This window comes from Artibeus jamaicensis, unplaced genomic scaffold, assembly GCF_021234435.1.
Source record: "Artibeus jamaicensis isolate MK-2021 breed Jamaican fruit bat unplaced genomic scaffold, CSHL_Jam_final contig_311, whole genome shotgun sequence".
In the NCBI taxonomy this organism is placed as follows: domain Eukaryota; kingdom Metazoa; phylum Chordata; class Mammalia; order Chiroptera; family Phyllostomidae; genus Artibeus; species Artibeus jamaicensis.
Genome location: NW_026521717.1, coordinates 8493601 through 8511448, shown reverse-complemented (window position 1 = coordinate 8511448; position 17848 = coordinate 8493601). Strand labels below are relative to the sequence as shown.

At 39.0% G+C, this 17848-nt stretch overlaps 1 protein-coding gene across 1 annotated transcript in view; it reads left to right on the top strand.

Moving 5' to 3' along the window:
• HECW1 (HECT, C2 and WW domain containing E3 ubiquitin protein ligase 1) overlaps positions 1-17848 on the top strand; it is a 675231-nt gene that overhangs the window by 26107 nt on the left and 631276 nt on the right. Inside the window, exon 2 of the mRNA XM_053662971.1 lies at positions 6796-7120. Within this exon, the coding sequence (XP_053518946.1) occupies positions 6796-7120 (325 nt within the window). The remainder of the gene's footprint in view (positions 1-6795; positions 7121-17848) is intronic.

The window sequence follows — 17848 nt, the reverse complement described above, 5'->3', positions numbered from 1 at the left end:
TTTGCAATGTTAATCTTTAGTCATTATTTAGCTATAGGTAAATGCCATCATATCATTAGAATTTGGCCACAGTATAAAATATGTTTAGGAACTAAGTCATTCATTATAAACATCTAAATCATAATTAAGGGAAAGAGCTTGCTGTATAGTTTAACTGTGAATATACAATGTGGACAAACCAATTAAAGGCACTAAAATTACTTATTAAGTTACATAATTATTTTTGACAATCAGGCAATATGTAAAAGTGGTTAAGAGCTGATATGGGAGTTCAGTACCCAAACTAGGGTACTAGGGCCCAGCTTTGCTCCCAGCTATGTGACCTTGAGGAATTTACTTATATCAGCTATTTGTAATCCACCTCCTCAACAGAATCATCTGTAAAGCCTGGAAACAAATTTTCAGTGGCCTGGGATCCACCCTTGGAGAGCCTGGTTCAATAGTTTCTTAGTGAGACCCAGGAACCTGCATTAAGTAATGTGTGTGTGTATGTGTGTGTATATGTGTATATACACACACATTGTCCCCCCCCCCAAACAGAGGGCTCAGCTTTTCAGCTACTTTGGAACATCACATATGAACATGTGTGAGGAACCAGGACAATCTCAAGTCCACCTCTTTTGAATTATTATCTCTCATCATATATATATATATATATATATATATACATATATATATATATATATATGTATATATATATATATATATATAGTGTCATTTTGACTAATGTTTGGAAACCACTGGCAATCACATGGAGCCTCAAATTCCTCTTTTCTCAAATGAGGATAATAACAGAGAAGACACTTGGGGTTTTGTGAGAATTTAATGGTGGTAGGAAAGGAAAGATCCTGAAAGATGCTTGACACATTTTGGTTGCTCAACCTGAGTAGTGATGACGATGATGAAGATTATAATAATGGTAGATTATCATAATGGTAGTAATGGTAGTAATGATAATGATGTAAGCTTTATTTACATACCAATTGGATATGCATAAATCTATATCCTTGTTTCTGTAATGTGAGCTTTTATTTATATATGGGTCTGTATAGGAAGCCACTAACATAAATTGTCAGGATAAATATAATTATTTTATTATGGCTGCTGGTAGCTCTGCATAAGTCTTCATCTACCCTTTTAAAAATACTGTTTTATGTTTGTTCACTACTTTCAGTTTTTCAAGTGCTTAAACATAAATTATCTCCCTTGACATTCTCTCCAAACTTATGAGGTACACAAAGATATCACATGCACTTGACCTGGTTTGATAACTGAGGAACCACAGAAGTAAGGAGCTTGCTTAGTTTCCCACTGAACAACTTGGAATGGCTTTCCTGTTTTGGGGTTTGTATGGAAAGACTTCTGTCTTTTTACCAAAAGGTTATTTTAAAAGAATTTTTTCCAGACAAAACTTCTTGATTGATTGCTAATGAATTCTAAGGTTATATTAAAATATCTCTGTTTCCTGGGTAAGGCTCCAATTTAGTCGTATCTTCATGTCTTTTTAAATCTGATATCAAATACAGACCATCCTTTTTTTAATGGAGAACCAATGATCACTGAGTGCACTATAATACAGATCCACTTAAGTGAAAAATAACATAACTTAGGTTATTGTTAGAGAGAAGAAAATGTATGGCTCATCAACCTATATCCTATCACTTGTATCTGCAGTTTTTCATGAATTCCCCCTGGTTTTGTGAAATGTTACCAGGTAACAATTTTCTGCTTGCTGAGCTTCCTTGAAAATACCTGACATACTAGACAAGCACTTTTTCTGGAAAGTTATGATAAAGAGTTTAGCAGAATGTACTAGAAAACACACCTATAAAATATTAAGTCAATATACAGCCACTGACATTATACACACATAAGCCTCAACAAAAACTTCCATGCCTACCCCACCATTGTTCCCCTGCCCCCAGAGGGCTCAGCTTTTCAGCTACTTTGGAACATCACATGTGAAAATGTGTGAGGAAAACAGCCCTCTCAAGTCCACCTCTTTTGCATTATTATCTCTCATCTCTTTTAGCACTGGTCCTACCTCCCATAGGAATGGTCATTCTGTACTTGAAAACCACAGAACCAACCCTGTTATCTAAACTTGTCTCCACAGTCACTTATAGCTCTGGAACCTTTTGGTATCACTAGAAGAAGCAGTATGTAATTACTTTCTTTTAGATCATTTTGTCATTCCTCACTGGGCTGCCCAATAGCATCTCTCTACACTTACTCTAAAAATCTACTTCTTATAAAAATTGCATTTATATATGAAAACCTATAATTACAAGTCAAGAAGGGAAAGCACAATATTCTAGTTAATTAATATAATAAATTAAAAATAGATTATAAATCATCTATTGTAAATATGTTCATTTTTTTCTGAAAAACATGGACAGAATGGAATAGATAAAGAATCTTAGCAGAAAAATGGAAACTATAAAACAGAACCAAACAGCATTCTAAAATAGAACATCTTAAATAAACAAATACATTAGATGAGTGTCTCAGTCTCTTGGGCTATTATAACAAAAATGCCATAGAATGGGTGATTTACAAGCAACAGAATGTGTTGCTCACAGTTTTGGAGGCTGGGAAATCCAAGATAAAGGCATGGGCAGTTTTGGTATCTGATGAGGGTCCACTTTCTGGTTCCTACATAGCCATTTCTCTGGGGACTATTTATAAGGTTATTAATTTAATTTACCAGGGTTTCACGTTTGTGACTTAATCAATTCCCAACGACCCCATCTGCTGCTGTGGGCTAGGTTTCAATGTGAATTTGAAGGGAACACAAACATTTTTATAACAATGGTATTAACAGAATAATAGAAACTATGAAAAAGGATCAATGAATTTGAAGATTCATTAATATCATTCAAACTAAAGCACAGAGACAAAACATTATAAAACACTTTGGTCTAATATACATGATTGTGGAATCCCAGAATGAGTAGACATAGAAAACAGGCCAGAAGATATACTAAAGAAATAACATCTGGAAATTTTCAAATATGATAAGAAAACATCAGTCTACAAATCCAAGATCTCAGTGATTTTTAAGTAGTAGATATACAAAGGAACCACACCTATACACATCATAACCAACATTTAAAATCAATAGTAAAGGTTATAAAAGCAGTCACAGGAAAAATTGACATATTTCATAGAGTGAGACAATAACAAAAAATGATGGCTGACTCCTCATAGAGAACAATTAAAGTCAAAAGGCAATAAAAAGTTATCTTAAATTGAGAAAGGATATGTGGAGGAAGAATACAATATGCTTTAGGGACAAATATCAGTGGTATGCCCTAGTGAAGAAAGTATTATCTGAGCCTAGCTAGGCAAAGAGCAGGGAAGATTCACCTGTGTGCAAAGGTCCACTGGTAAGAAGAATCATGTCATGCGAAAACCTGAAAGATCCAGTTTAAGTTGGAACACAGATACCAAGGAAAAAATAGAAGCCAGACTTGCCAGAACAGATCAGAGTATTGTTTAACTTTAAGAATATTGGGTAGATTTTTAAGAATTCTAAGAAGTAAGGATCATTTAAAAATATGTTTTGAAAAACTCTTCTTTTTTGTTTTTGCATTTTCTTTTACATTTATTTTTTTCACATTTTTTGTTGTTCTGGTACAGTTGTCCCAGTTTCTCCCCCTGCATTGTCCTCCACTGCCATGCCCAAGCCCCATTCCCATAGTCCATCCCAACCATCTCGTCCATGTCCATGGGTCATTTATACTTTTTCTTTAACTAGGCACTTCCCATTTGTTCTCCCCTTATCCTCACCCTTCATCCCCTCTGGTCGGTCACTCTGTTCCTTCTTTCCATGTCTCTGGTTCTACTTTGCTTATTTGTTTGCTTGTTTTGTTCATTATATTCCACTTATAGGTGAGATCATATGGTATTTGTCTTTCACTGCCTGGCTTTTTTTCACGTAACATAATACTCTCCATTTCCATCCATGCTGTCACGAAGGTTAGGAGTTTCTTCTTTCTTTCTTTCTGCTGCATAGTATTCTATTGTGTAAATGTGCCAGTTTTTTTTAATCTACTCATTTATTGATTGGCATTTATTTATTCATTGATTTATCTACTAATTTATTGATTAGTCTGTTTCCAGCACTTGGCTATTGTAAATTGTACAGCTATGAACATTGGGATGCTGATGTTAGCACCCCAACTGAGTATGATGTTAGCTGTTGTTTTCTCATATGTGGCTTTTATTATGTTGAGGTACATGCCCTATATTCCCACTTTGCTGAGCATTTTAATCATAAATGATTTGAATGATTACAACCAATATTACAATCCTCTTGTTTGTTTTTGTGTATTAGATTGATGTACTTTGACTCCCTCTCTTCATGATGTGACCTGTGGTAGGAGACCTGTGGAATTAAGTGCTGCAGTCTCCTTGATCTCCTGAGTTTGATGATTTTGGGATGCCCTTTAGGCCATTTATGTGAGCTTTCTTGTTGTAATTGGGTTTAGATTGTTGTTGGATCATTCTTTTGGTGAATCCTTCTCTGCAGCTGGCTGATTGAGAGTCTCTCCACCTACCATTTCTTGTATCCTATTGTACAGGTGCTGCCAGAAGAAAACCGAACAACCAGAAAACAAACCCACACTCACAAAAATAACACCCACCTATGATCCTACCACCAATAGCAAATGAACCATTATTAATAAAGGTGTAAAGAAATTGAGACTATTCTATAAAGGAAAAATAAATATGAGATGACTAACTGAAAGAAAAATGATTTTGTCAGCTTATAGGAAAGAGGAATAAGAGTAGGGAATAGAGACAAGGCAAAGAGAGAAAGAAAGTAAAACTAGTGACCTAATAGGCACAAAATTGAAGGACAATAAATTAATGTTAAAAGGCTATGCAAGAGAGGGAATTATGCAAATCATGAAGAAGACTATGTTGGAATTCATCTCAGTATTACCTAGTATTTACTACTGTCTTCCTTTTCTGGATCTGCCACTGGTGATGTCAGATGATGTCTAAGCCTGGCCCTCGTAAGCCTGTTCAAGACTACCAGTGATCCATAATTTGTGCCTGTCTACTTCACTTGTTAATCTAGTTATATGTATTCAGCAGTTAAGCTTAAGCACCACAGGGTGGGGCAGAGTAATTCCTGTGGGCCAGGCTATTGGTCCCCCTCAGGCTGATGCCTGTTAGAGAAGAATGCTCTGACTGAGTAATATGGCTTTTGCAGTATGGGGAATGACTGAGCACAGGGATCTTGGTGGCTGCTCCCTCAGCTCCCTCCCTCTTTTCCAGTGCTCCTAGCCCCAGATTCTCCTCAAGCATCTTTAGTCCAGTCTTCCCTCCCTCTTCCTTCACTCAGGGTAAGTGGTTGAAAATGAATTTCTATGCTTTGACCCTTTAAGGTACTCTCTGTCTCCAGCCATCTCTCCCTGGCAGACAGAAACCCAACCGCTTTTTATAGATGGAAGTTTGTAGTCCTTTCTGACTCTGGTGCTGTAGGCTGTTGAGTCCTGCTTGGGGTTTAGACCCCATCTTTTCAGGGGGATCCTCCCAGCTGCTTAAATATCTCTCTAGCTCTTCAACTGCCATCTGTGGGTGACCAGCCAGTCCTCTTGTGTCTCTTCTGCACTCTGTACCAGTCACATTGTAGTGAAGTGACTACACTAGTTTTCTTCTGTCTGTCCATGGTTATAAGGTATATCCAGGTATTGTTAAATTGGTTTCCGGATGATTTCTCTACAATTTATTTGGAATTTAGATTGGTCCTGGGAGGAGGTTAGTGTAGTTTCCACTTACTCCCCTGCCATCTTGTATCTCCAAGCTATGTATGATTAAGGACCAAGAGTCAGGATGCAAACACTTGGCTTTATCAGGTTAGTTATGTTTTAACAAGTGCCCTGGTCTTGGAAAGTAGAAAAAGTACAGGCCTAACTTTTTGCTAAATACACTTATGTAATCTAAATAATAGACTGGTGCTGAGGTCTGGTTTTCATGACTGGTAAGACAAAAATTCAGTAATATGCATTTGATTGGTGTATATAAGTTGCAGTCCCTGAGGTCTAAACTTCATGATTCAACACATTTTTAGACTTTAATCTTTTCTAAAAACAAAAAATGTTGTTATAGAATACGGTGTATTTTAGTCAAGAACTTCTAAAATGTGCACCTAGATCCCAATTTTAGCACTCTTTGGTGAAGTGTGAATCATCCTTGCTTGTTTCAAAATGAATCCATGACATATTTTATATAATGGTCTTTCCCCATGTTTTTAAAAATATTTTATCCATTACCATTTATCCCCCTTACACTCGATCCTGCAAACTATCTGAATCCAAAATGATTATGATATTGCTCTGAATCAATTCAGTTCATTTTATGTACTCAATGTTGTAAAACAAAAATAATAAATCATATGCATTTTTTATTCCCACCAGAGACAATGTTCTTTGACAATAACATTGGCTTTGAGGGAGACACTGATCTTATTGAAAATGATGGTGCTTGAGGAATACTAGTGTATCTCAGATCCTTATACAAGATTTGGGTGTCCAGAGACACTCTGCAGAGTGAAAGTTTCAAAAGCAAAAATCCTTGATGGGCTCACATTTTCATTCTTGCCTTATGTGAACTCAGAGTCACAGTATTTGTCCTGAGGAGGGTGCTCTTGTGTTTCAAAGCTTCTTAGGGATCTGCTCACTCACAGCTCCTTTCTCCTAGCACATCCTTCATTTTATGTGACATGAATGACCTTGTGGCTAGGATCTTCTGTCCTTGATTATTGTCTGTTTGTCCCCACAGAATCTGTACCAGAACAGGTTTTTGGGCCTGGCTGCCATGGCATCTCCATCTAGAAACTCTCAGAATCGGCGCCGCTGTAAGGAGCCACTTCACCACAGCTACAACCCTAGCAATTTCCACAGCATGGCCATCAGGACTGGCCCCCAAGACACTGTCACCATCTCCCGTTCTACCAGTGACACTGACCTGGTTACCTCTGACAGCCGTTCCACACTCATGGTCAGCAGCTCCTACTATGCCATAGGACACTCCCAGGACTTGGTGATCCACTGGGATATAAAGGAGGAAGTAGATGCTGGAGACTGGATTGGAATGTATCTCATTGGTGAGTAGGACAGCACTTAGACAAACTGGTTAATGGGGTGCTGTAGGTATAATAGTTTTAGGAATATGGTTTGGGCATTCAACAAGTATGTTGTTCATAATTTACTCTTATATATGCTTTAATCTCTATAATTTAATTAAAAGGCACAATTGACAATTGAATATGTTATGCACCAAATTCTAACAAATTGAATGCTTCTCTCGCCATCTCTATCCCATAGAAAAAACCATGAGATAGTAGTGTGAGGTGTGCTTGAACAAAGATGTTGATACTATTTGCACATCTATGTGGAGTTAATTTTACTTTTATTTTCAACATAATCATAGGCCTTTTTCATTTATGCTTTCATCATTCTTTCTGCTCTGTATTACTGCTTTCACTGTTGACCAGTGAATGCAAGCACACCACAGGCTAAAGAACAGCATTATGACTGAAAGGAAAATGACTGTATAGGTGTGAAGTATGGGGGCAACTTTGCCTGCAAGTCCCCCTGTCTGCCACAGATGAAAATAATACTGCCAAGACATGATCTGCTTCAGAAGGAGAGGTGGTCAATCTCTCAAAGGAGAAAGACCAAGAGCCCCTTCCTCAAGGGCTTTCATTAGGTTCATAATACATAGGAATATAGGTAAAGCTCATCAATCAATGTCACGTGGTAAGGATCAAACAGTATATAACATTTCAAAGAAATGTGAGGGCTTAATCTGAGTCAGTGTCTGTCAGATGAGGGGGTTGCAAAAACTTTGGGAGACACTAATTTCCTGCTTGGACTCATCATATGAATGAAAGCACTCTTAGCAAAGCAGGCTTCACAGGATTTTACAAATTCTTTCTTATGCCTGATCATCCCAGAACCTGCTCTAGCTGGCAAAGTGTTACACCACCTTCCCCATCATAGTTTTTTAGGCTTAAGTGGATTAGAGCCATTGTGGAGGTGACCACTTTCTTGAGGTCCCCCCAGTGCCATGAACATGGGTGAGTGAATAAATAGGGCCGAGACAAGATGAGGTCTGTTTGGGTATGGAGGCGTGGGCTGTGGCCAGTTTCTCTGGGGAGAAAGAGGCCAGCAGTGGCCAGTTTCTCCGAGGAGAAAAAGGCCCTGAGCTCCTTTTTCCATAGCCTTTTATTGGGTTGTAATACACAGGAATACAGGGTGGCAAGGATCAAACAGTAGATAACATTTCAAAGAGGTCTGAGGGTTTCAATCTGAGTGAGTGTCTATCAGGAAGAGAGTTGCAGAAACTTTGGGAGACATACTCATTTCCTCTCGGACCCTTATCATATATGAATGAAAGCACTATTAGCAGAGCAGATTTCACAGGTTTATCAGCAAGTCTTTGTGGTGCCAGATTTTTCCCCAGGGCATGCTCTGGCCAGGCAAGGAGCTGCACCTCTCCCCATCAGGTATTCAGGCTTAAGGGGATTAGAGCCAGGAAGCACTTCTCCCAGAGAACATGGGGACTTAGGCTTTGACAAAGCTGGGGGGCGAGAGTCCATTGTTCTCTGTTGCAGTCCCCAACCCCCCAGTCTTTCCATGAAGGCGTAGGTTGCCCCATGCTGTGAGGGGTCTTACCTGTCATTGACTTCTGATCAAGCTCTGGGGGCAGGGAGAGGAAACTGAGGCAGCGTTTGCTACCAGAGACAGGCTTTGTCTCCTGCAGCTGGCATTCCAAAGGTCATCTCTTGTCCTTAGCCACAGGGGGTAGAGATACAATTCCTAAAACTAGGCAGAGTGGTCTACAACAAGCCATGAAGCGCTTCTCCCAGAGTACATGGGGACTCAGGCTATGTCAGAATAGCTGGGGGTGAGGGTCCATTACCCCCTCTTTACTGCAGCCCCCCCAAGTCCTTCCTTGAGGGCCTCCCAAGTGATTGTGTCTGGCTTAGGTTGTCTCCCCTCTGAGGGGTCTTACCCGTCTCTGACTAACCAACCAAGCATTGGTGGCTAGAGATGAATGTAGCAGAAGCAGTGCTCCTGCCAGGGAGATAAGCTTTGTCTCCTTAGTGGCTCACAGTCCTGAGGTCGCTCACTCAGCCTTATCCATGGGGGGCAGTTACAACTCCTGAAACCAGGCAGAGTGGTTCCCAACACTGCAGTATTAGAGAACATAAATTTCACAAATTTGAAATTATGAAAGTAAACATTTGAAATATATATTGCATCTACTTTACATGATAGAATCAGGTATGGTGAAAATTGGTGCATTTACACTGCAAATCAGCAAGTGAAAAGGAGCCAATAGAGTCAGACATCATGTTCAACAGAGTCTAGGCATTCTCTCTACAAGGAAATATTTACACATTCAGACATGCAAAACCAAATTTAACATCACCAAATATCACAGACACTGATGATTACTATGAGTATTCTATAACTTGGACTGTTTTTATGATAAAATATGAGGAATCTTCTCTGACTAGCTGTCAGGAAAATATTTTTGGCTCACTTCAGGGTTTTGTAATTAGTTTAGTTAGTGTTTTTACAATACACATAATATTGTGTATTTTCTTTACAAAGATTCAGAAAAAATATTTTTAAGAGTTTCTTGTAAGTAGTGGTTACTAGCTAAATTGGACTTCCAAAGAAATAAAATTTAATTGGTTTTGAAAATAGTTATTGAGCCCTGGCTGGTGTAGCTGAATGGATTAAGCATGGGCCTGAGAACCAAATACTGACTGGTTCGATTCTCAGTCAGGGTACATGCCAGGGTTGCAGACCATGACCCCAGTAGAGGGCACATGAGAGGCAACCCCACATAGCTGTTTCCTTCCAACTCTTTTCTCTCCCTTCTCCTCTCTCTAAAAATACATAAATAAATCTTTTAAAAACTATTTGAAAAATAAATAATAGTTATTTAATAAGTGTTTAGATACCATTAATCTAGAACAGAATTTGTAGAATAATAATCTACCAAGCATATTCAGTTTTTTTAAAATTTCATTAGTAATTAATACTAAAAACTGTAGAAATTTAACATTCAAATTCTAAATGTCCTTCACAAAGCTATCAATTTAGCAGACAGGCTGTAGTTCATCACAGCTCTAATCAGCTGGAATTAAGCATTAGCTTCCTGCTCTAGACTGGTCTACATTCTTCAATTTTATCATAATCTCCCTCCTACCCATTCCTAATATAATTGTGAATCTTACTTGTTTAGGACACTAGCAATTAGATATTTTGGCCTGTGATCTAGTTGTAAATTAACTTTTTAAAAAATTTTTATTTAGTTATTTTTCAAGTACAGTTTTCTTTCTATTTTTCCCATCCCTGCCCACCCTGCCCCATGCTCCCCACCTCCCCCCAATTTCCACCCCCCTTAGTTTTTGTCCTTCATACATGTTCCTCCAAATCCCTCCCCTTTTTCCCCCCTTAAATTCCCTCCCCTCTCTCCTCTGGTCACTGTCCCCCTGTTCTCTATTTCAGGGGGATTTTGTTTTTATTCTGCTTGTTTGTTTGTTTTGTTATTTAGCTTCCTGTTAAAGGTGAGATCATATGGTATTTGTCTTTCAACACCTGGCCTATTTCACTCAGCATAATGCTTTCCAGTTCCATCCATGTTGTTGCAAAGGGTAGAAGCTCCTTCTTTCTCTCTGCTGCATAGAATTCCACTGTGTATATGTACAACATTTTTTTGTACCATTCATTTACTGATGGGCACCTAGGTTGCTTCCAGCTCTTAGCTATTGTAAATTGTGCTCCTATGAACATCGTGGTGCATAGGTTTTTTGAAATTGTTGTATTAGGATTCTTAGAATATAATCCTAGCAGTGAAATTGCTGGTTCAAAAGGCAGGTCGATTTTTATTTTTCTGAGGAAATTCCATACTGTTTTCCATAATGGTTGCACCAGTCTGCAATCCCACAAACAGTGAACTCAGGTCCCCTTTTCCTCACAACCTCTCCAACATTTGTTGTTGGTTGCTTTGTTTATGATAGCCATCCTGACTGGTGTAAAGTGGTATCTCATTGTGGTTTTAATTTGCATCTCTCTGATAGCTAACAATATTGAGCATCTCTTCATGTGTCTCTGAATATTCTGTAGTTCCTCCTTGGATAAGTGTCTGTTCAAATCCTTTGCCCATTTTTTAATTGGGTTAGATGTCTTCTTAGAGTGGAGCCGTGTAAGTTCTTTGTATATTTTGGAGATTAAACCTTTGTCTGAGGTATCATTGGCAAATATGTCTTCCCACGCAGTTGGTTGTCTTGCTAATTTAATACTGTTTTCTTTAGCCATGCACAAGCTTTTTATTTTGATGAGATCCCATTTGTTTATTCTTTCCTTTACATTCCTTGCTCTAGGGGACATATCAGTAAAAAAGTTGCTGCGTGAAATATCTGAGATTTTCTTGCCAATGTTCTCCTCTAGGATTTTAATGGTGTCACAACTTACATTTAAGTCTTTTATCCACCTTGAATTTATTTTGGTGTATGGTGTAAGTCTGTGCTCAAGCTTCATTTTTTTGCATGTAGCTGTCCAGTTCTCCCAACAACATTTGTTGAAGAGGCTATCTTTACTCCATTTTATGTTACTCTCCCCTTTGTCAAATATTAATTGACTGTAGAGAGTTGGGTTTATTTCTGGGCTCTCTGTTCTGTTCCATTGGTCTATGTGCCTGTTTTTATGCAGTACCAGGCTGTTTTGATTACAGTGGCCTTGTAATACAGTTTGATATCAGGTATTGTGATCCCCCCTACTTTGTTCTTCTTTCTCAAAAGAGCAGCTGCTATTCGGGCTCGTTTATGGTTCCATATAAAATTTTGAACTGTTTGTTCTATTTTGTGAAATATGTCATTGCTACTTTAATAGGGATTTCATTGAATCTGTAAATTGCTTTGGGTGGTATGGACATTTTGATTATCTTAGTTCTTCGAATCCATGAACACAGTATATGTTTCCATGTTTTTGTGTCTTCCTTGATTTCTTTCTTCAGTGTTGTGTAGTTTTCTGCATACAGGTTTTTTACCGTCTTGGATAGGTTTATTCCTAGGTATTTTTGCTATATCACATGGAATTTTTTTCCTTGATTTCTGCTTCTGCTGTTTTATTTTTGGTATACAAAAATGCCTTTGATTTCTGCATATTGACTTTGTATCCTACTGTTTTGCCAAATTAATTTATTAGGTCCAGCAGTTTTTTGGCAGAGTCTATACGATTTTCTATGTACACTATCATGTCATCTGCAAACAGTGACAGTTTTGTTTCCTCCTTTCCTATTTGGATGCCCTTTATTTCCTTTTCCTGCCTGATTGCTGTGGCCAAAACTTCCAAAACTATATTGAATAGAAGTGGTGAAAGTGGACATCCTTGTCTTGTTCCTGATCTTAGTGGAAAAGCTTTTAGTTTTTGCCCATTGAGTATGATATTGGCTGTAGGTCTCTCATAAATGGCCTTTAGTATATTGAGGAATGCTCCCTGTATTCCCACTTTGCTGAGTGTTTTTATCATAAATGGGTGTTGTACCTTATCAAAAGCTTTTTCTGCATCTATTGATATGACCATGTGATTTTTGTCTTTGCTTTTGTTTATGTGATGAATTACATTTACTGATTTGTGAATGTTAATCCATCCTTGCATCCCCAGGATGAATCCCACTTGGTCATGGTGTATGATATTTTTGATATATTGTGGGATGCGATTTGCCAAAATTTTGTCGAGGATGTTAGCATCTATGTTCATCAGTGATATTGCCTGAAGTTGTCTTTCTTTGCTGTATCTCTATCTGGTTTTGGAATTAGGATGATGCTGGCTTCATAATAGGAGTTTGGGAGTTTTCCTTCCTTTTGAATTTTTTGGAATAGTCTGTGAAGAATAGGGGTTACCTCTTCCTTAAATTCTTTGTAGAATTCTCTTGTGAAACCGTCTGCTCCAGGGCTTTTGTGTGATGGGAGTTTTTTGATTACTGCTTCAATTTCTTTTGCTGTTATTGGTCTATTCAGGTTTTCTACTTCTTTTTCATTGAGTTTTGGGAGATTATATTTTTCTAGAAATGTGTCCATTTCCCCTAGGTTCTCAAATTTCTTGGCATACAGTTATTCATAATAATTTCTTACAATCCTTTGTATTTCTGTGGTATCAGTTGTAATCTCTCCTCTTTCATTTCTGATTGTGTTTATTTGTGTATGTTTTCTTCTTTTCTTTATGAGCCTACATAGAGGGTTGTCTATTTTGTTTATCTTTTCAGAGAACCAACTCCTGGATTCATTGATCCTCAGGATTGTGCTTTTAGTCTCTATGTCATTTAGTTCTGCTCTGATCTTGGTTATTTCCTTCCTTCTACTTGCTCTGGGCTGTTTTTGTTATTGTTCCTTGAGTCTTGCAGGCATAGAGTAAGGTTGTTCATTTGAAATGTTTCTATCTTTAGGTAGGCCTGTATTGCTATAACTTACCCTCTCAGGACTGCCTTCGCTGTGTCCCATAAGTTTTGGGTTGTTGTGATATTGTTTTCATTTATTTCCAGAAACGTTTTGATTTCTTCCCTAATTTCATTCTTGACCCATTCGTTGTTTAATAGAATAGCAATCAGTCTCCATGATTTTGGGTGTTTTGGATTTTTTCCTTTGAGGTTGGTTTCCGTTTTCAGTCCCTTGTGGTCAGAGAACATGCTTGGTATGATTTCAATATTCTTGAATTTTTTGAGTCTCGTTTTGTGTCCTATCATGTGGTCTCTCTTTCAGAATGTTCCATGTGTATTTGAAAAGAATGTGTATTTAGCTGCTTTGGGGTGAAGAGCTCTGTATATATCAATAGGTCCATTTCATCAAGGGTGTTGTTTAATGCCGCAATATCTTTGTTGATATTTTGTTTGGAAGATCTGTCCATTTTTGATAGTGCTGTGTTAAAATCCCCCACTGTAATTGTGCTGTTGTCTATATCTTTCTTGAATTCCTCTAAGATTTCGTTTATATATTTTGGTGCTCCTGTGTTGGGTGCATATATATTTATGATGTTAATGTCTTCTTGGTGGATTCTTCCCTTGAGTATTATGAAGTGACCTTCTGGGTCTCTCTTTATGGCTCTTTTTTTGAAGTGTATTTTGTCTGATATGAGAGTTGCTACCCTAGTTTTTTTCTTGTCCATTTGCTTGGAAAATTCGTTTCCATCCTTTTACTTTTAGTCTGTGATGGTCTTTTCTTTTTTTTTTTAATTTTTATTTAGTTATTTTTTCAAGTACATTTTTTGTCTATTTCTCCCATCCCAGCCCCACGCCCTTTCTTCCCCCCCCTCCACTTCCCCCCCCCCGCCCCAGTCCTCATCCCTGTGTCTTTCATATTTGTTCCGCAAAATCCCTCCCCATTTTTCCCCTTAAATTCCCTTCTCTCTCCCCTCTGGTCGCTGCCCACTTGTTCTCTATTTCAGTGTCTTTGTTTTTATTCTGTTTGCTTGTTTGTTTTATTCTTTAGCTTCCTGTCAAAGGTGAGATCATATGGTATTTGTCCTTCAATGCCTGGCCTATTTTACTCAGCATAATGCTTTCCAGTTCCATCCGTGTTGTTACAAAGGGTAGTAGCTCCTTCTTTCTCTCTGCAGCATAGAATTCCATTGTGTATATGTACCAGAATTTTTTTAAGGGTTTTTTTAAAATTTTATTTAATTATTTTTCAGGTATAATTTTTTTTCTATTTCTCCCATCCCAGCCCCTCCGCCCCCTCTCCCCACCTCCCTCCCATTCCCCCCCCCCAGTCCTCATCCCTGTGTCTTTCGTACTTGTTCCTCAAAATCCCTCCCCATTTTTCCCCTTAAATTCCCTTCCCTCTCTTCTCTGGTCATTGTCCCCCTGTTCTCTGTTTCAGTGTCTTTGTTTTTATTCTGCTTGCTTGTTTGTTTTGTTATTTAGCTTCCTGTCAAAGGTGAGATCATATGATATTTGTCCTTCAATGCCCGGCCTATTTCACTCAGCATAATGCTTTGTAGTTCCATCCATGTTGTTGCAAAGGGTAGTAGCTCCTTCTTTCTCTCTGCTGCATAGAATTCCATTGTGTATATGTACCACAATTTTTTGATCCATTCATTTACTGATGGGCACCTAGGTTGCTTCCAACTCTTGGCTATTGTAAATTGTGCTGCTATGAACATTGTGGTGCATAGGTTCTTTGAAATTGATGTTTTAGGATTCTTAGGATATAATCCTAGCAGTGAAATTGCTGGGTCAAAAGGCAGGTCGATTTTAATTTTCATGAGAAAGTTCCGTACTGTTTTTCATAATGGTCGTACCAGTCTGTAATCCCACCAACAGTGAACTAAGGTCCCCTTTTCCCCTATTACGTTTCTTATTGTCTTGCATTTGTCTTAATCCCTCTTCACTCTTTCTGAGCCTCTTTTCCCTTTCCGGTTCTTTCTGTGAGATGCTTTATACTTTGTCCTCCAACTCACTAATCCGATCTTCTGTTTCATGTACCCTATTTTTAATGCTTTCTACTGTGTTTTTCAATTCAGAAATTGTATTCTTCATTTCCTCTTGGCCCTTGCTAATAGTTTCCATTTTGTTTTTCATGTTGATACAGTTTGCGGTGAGATCGTCATAGCTCCCTTGTAGTTTCTGGTAGCTGATTGTGAGCTCTTTGAACTTCCTGATAACAAGTGCTTTGAATTCAGTATGTGATAGTTGACTTGCCTCTATTTCATCTAACATTCTTTCTGAGGGTTCCTCCTTTTCTTTCATTAGGGGATTGTTTCTTTGTGTTCCCATTGTTTGTGAGACTCTTCTTGTTAGCCTCAGCTTCTTAGATTAATCTATTTTGACACCCTGGGTTTATGGTGTGAACTTCTGTGGTGGAATGCCTGTGAATTTCAGTGGTGCAGTCTCTTTTGGTTATCCTGTCTTTCTCTGCTTCCACCTACTCAAATATGCAGCAACTTTTGGCTTGTCTCCTACAGCAAAGTGAAATTTGTCTCTCCGACTCTACTAGTGGGAGACCTCTTCTATGGGTCCAGCTTTGGTCTTTTCATATTTTCAAGTTGATTGTTACTCTTGTGGGTAAAAGAAAGAAAAGAGAAGGAATTAAATAAAAGGAAGAAAGAGAAAAAAGCATAGGGGAATGGAAGAAAGAGCAATAAGTTTAGAAAGAAAAGAAGAATGAGTAAAACAGAATATCTGAGAAAAAAGGACAAAAGTATGGAAAGATGAAACAGTAATAAAATTTAAGAGAAATAAAAGATTACTTAAAAAAAGCGAAAAGATCAAGGAAAGGAATGGAAAAAGAAAGAAAATTTTAAAAAAAGAATAAAAATAAAATAATGTAAAATAAAAAAAAAAAACAAGAAACAAAAAACAAATTAAAAACATCCCCCAAAAACACCAACAAAAAAGGAAATGTCACTTGTTGGTTTCAAACTAGCCAAACCGGTTTTTCTGATTGCAGTTGGCTGAGGGTCGATTGTTGTGATTTTTTCCTCCAGCTCCTCTCAGGAGCCAGACACTTGGTGCCTCTCCCCAGCTCCCTACAGTGGGGAACTAGGACTTCCTCCCAGCGCTCCCCTCCCAGGGGTTACCGCCATGGGCTGGTTTTCGGTGTTTGCGGGCACCTGCACCAGCCTTGTTGCCTGGTTCCCTGGGGATTGAGCACAGACCTGCCCCCATTCTGTGAGGAAGCTCTGGGCCCTCTGCCCAATCTCAGGTTTGCTGCTAAGATGGGTGTGGAGCAGACCAGGCTGTTGTGTCTATTGGATTCAGAGCCTCATGCCGTACCTCTCAGTTCTCCTGGGCTGGCAACCACAGAGTCCTCAGGTGGGGCCCTTTGTCCTCAGCACCCTCTCCGCAAACTGTCAAACAAGTCTCTCCTGGCACCCCACCTTGCTTGGCTGGAAAGGGGGGGTGGGGTTGAGGGTCTCAGCTCTTTCCCCAGGACCCCTCAGCACCCAGCACTTCCAGATAGTCTGAGGGGGATGGACTGGAAACTGGAAGCCGATCGGAGGGCTGGGCTCCAACCTAGAAACTCTGTGCGCACCTCATGGCATGCTGCATAATGTGTATCCCTTTGTGCTCCTGTGTTTGTCTGGGTCCCCTGGCCAACCTCAGCTGAAAAATCCTAGGGATGGAGCACACCAGGTGCTGTATCCCTGAACTGTGCGCAGGCTGAAATCCCCTCTGCTCCCCTCTGGTTGGGCCACTTGGCAGGTCCCGGCAGAAAAACCCTAGGGAGGGAGCTTTCCGGGCGCTGAACGCTGTCCCAGGCTCCCTTGAGCACTCGCCACTGGGCGCTGGTCCCCCAACCATGCACCAACGGAATCCCTGCTCTTTTTCTTTGCTCCATCCCCGAGACTAATGTACCACTGCTGTCTCCCTACCGTCTGGTTCCTCTGTGACCTTTGAGGTTTCTGGTCCCTTATTTTCATATATGCTTGGCAACTGCTGGCTTGCTGGCTTCTCCTGTGATCGGACAGGTTTCTCTGCCTTTTGTACTAGGAACTGGTATCTGCTCCGTTTTACTCCATCGCCATCTTGAAAACTTGTCCTGATTTCTGATATTGACCATCCTTGCATCCCCGAGATGAATCCCAATTGATTATGGTGTATGATCTTTTTAATGTATTTCTGAATCTGGATTGCCAGTATTTTGTTGAGGATTTTAGCATCTATTTTCACCAAAGATATTGGCCTGTAGTTTTCTTTTTGTTGTTTAATTACCTGATATTGGAAATAGAATGATACTTACCTCATGAGGAGAGTGTTGGAGTCTTCCCTGTTCTTGAATTCTTTGGAATATTTTGAGAAGTTCTTCTTAAATATT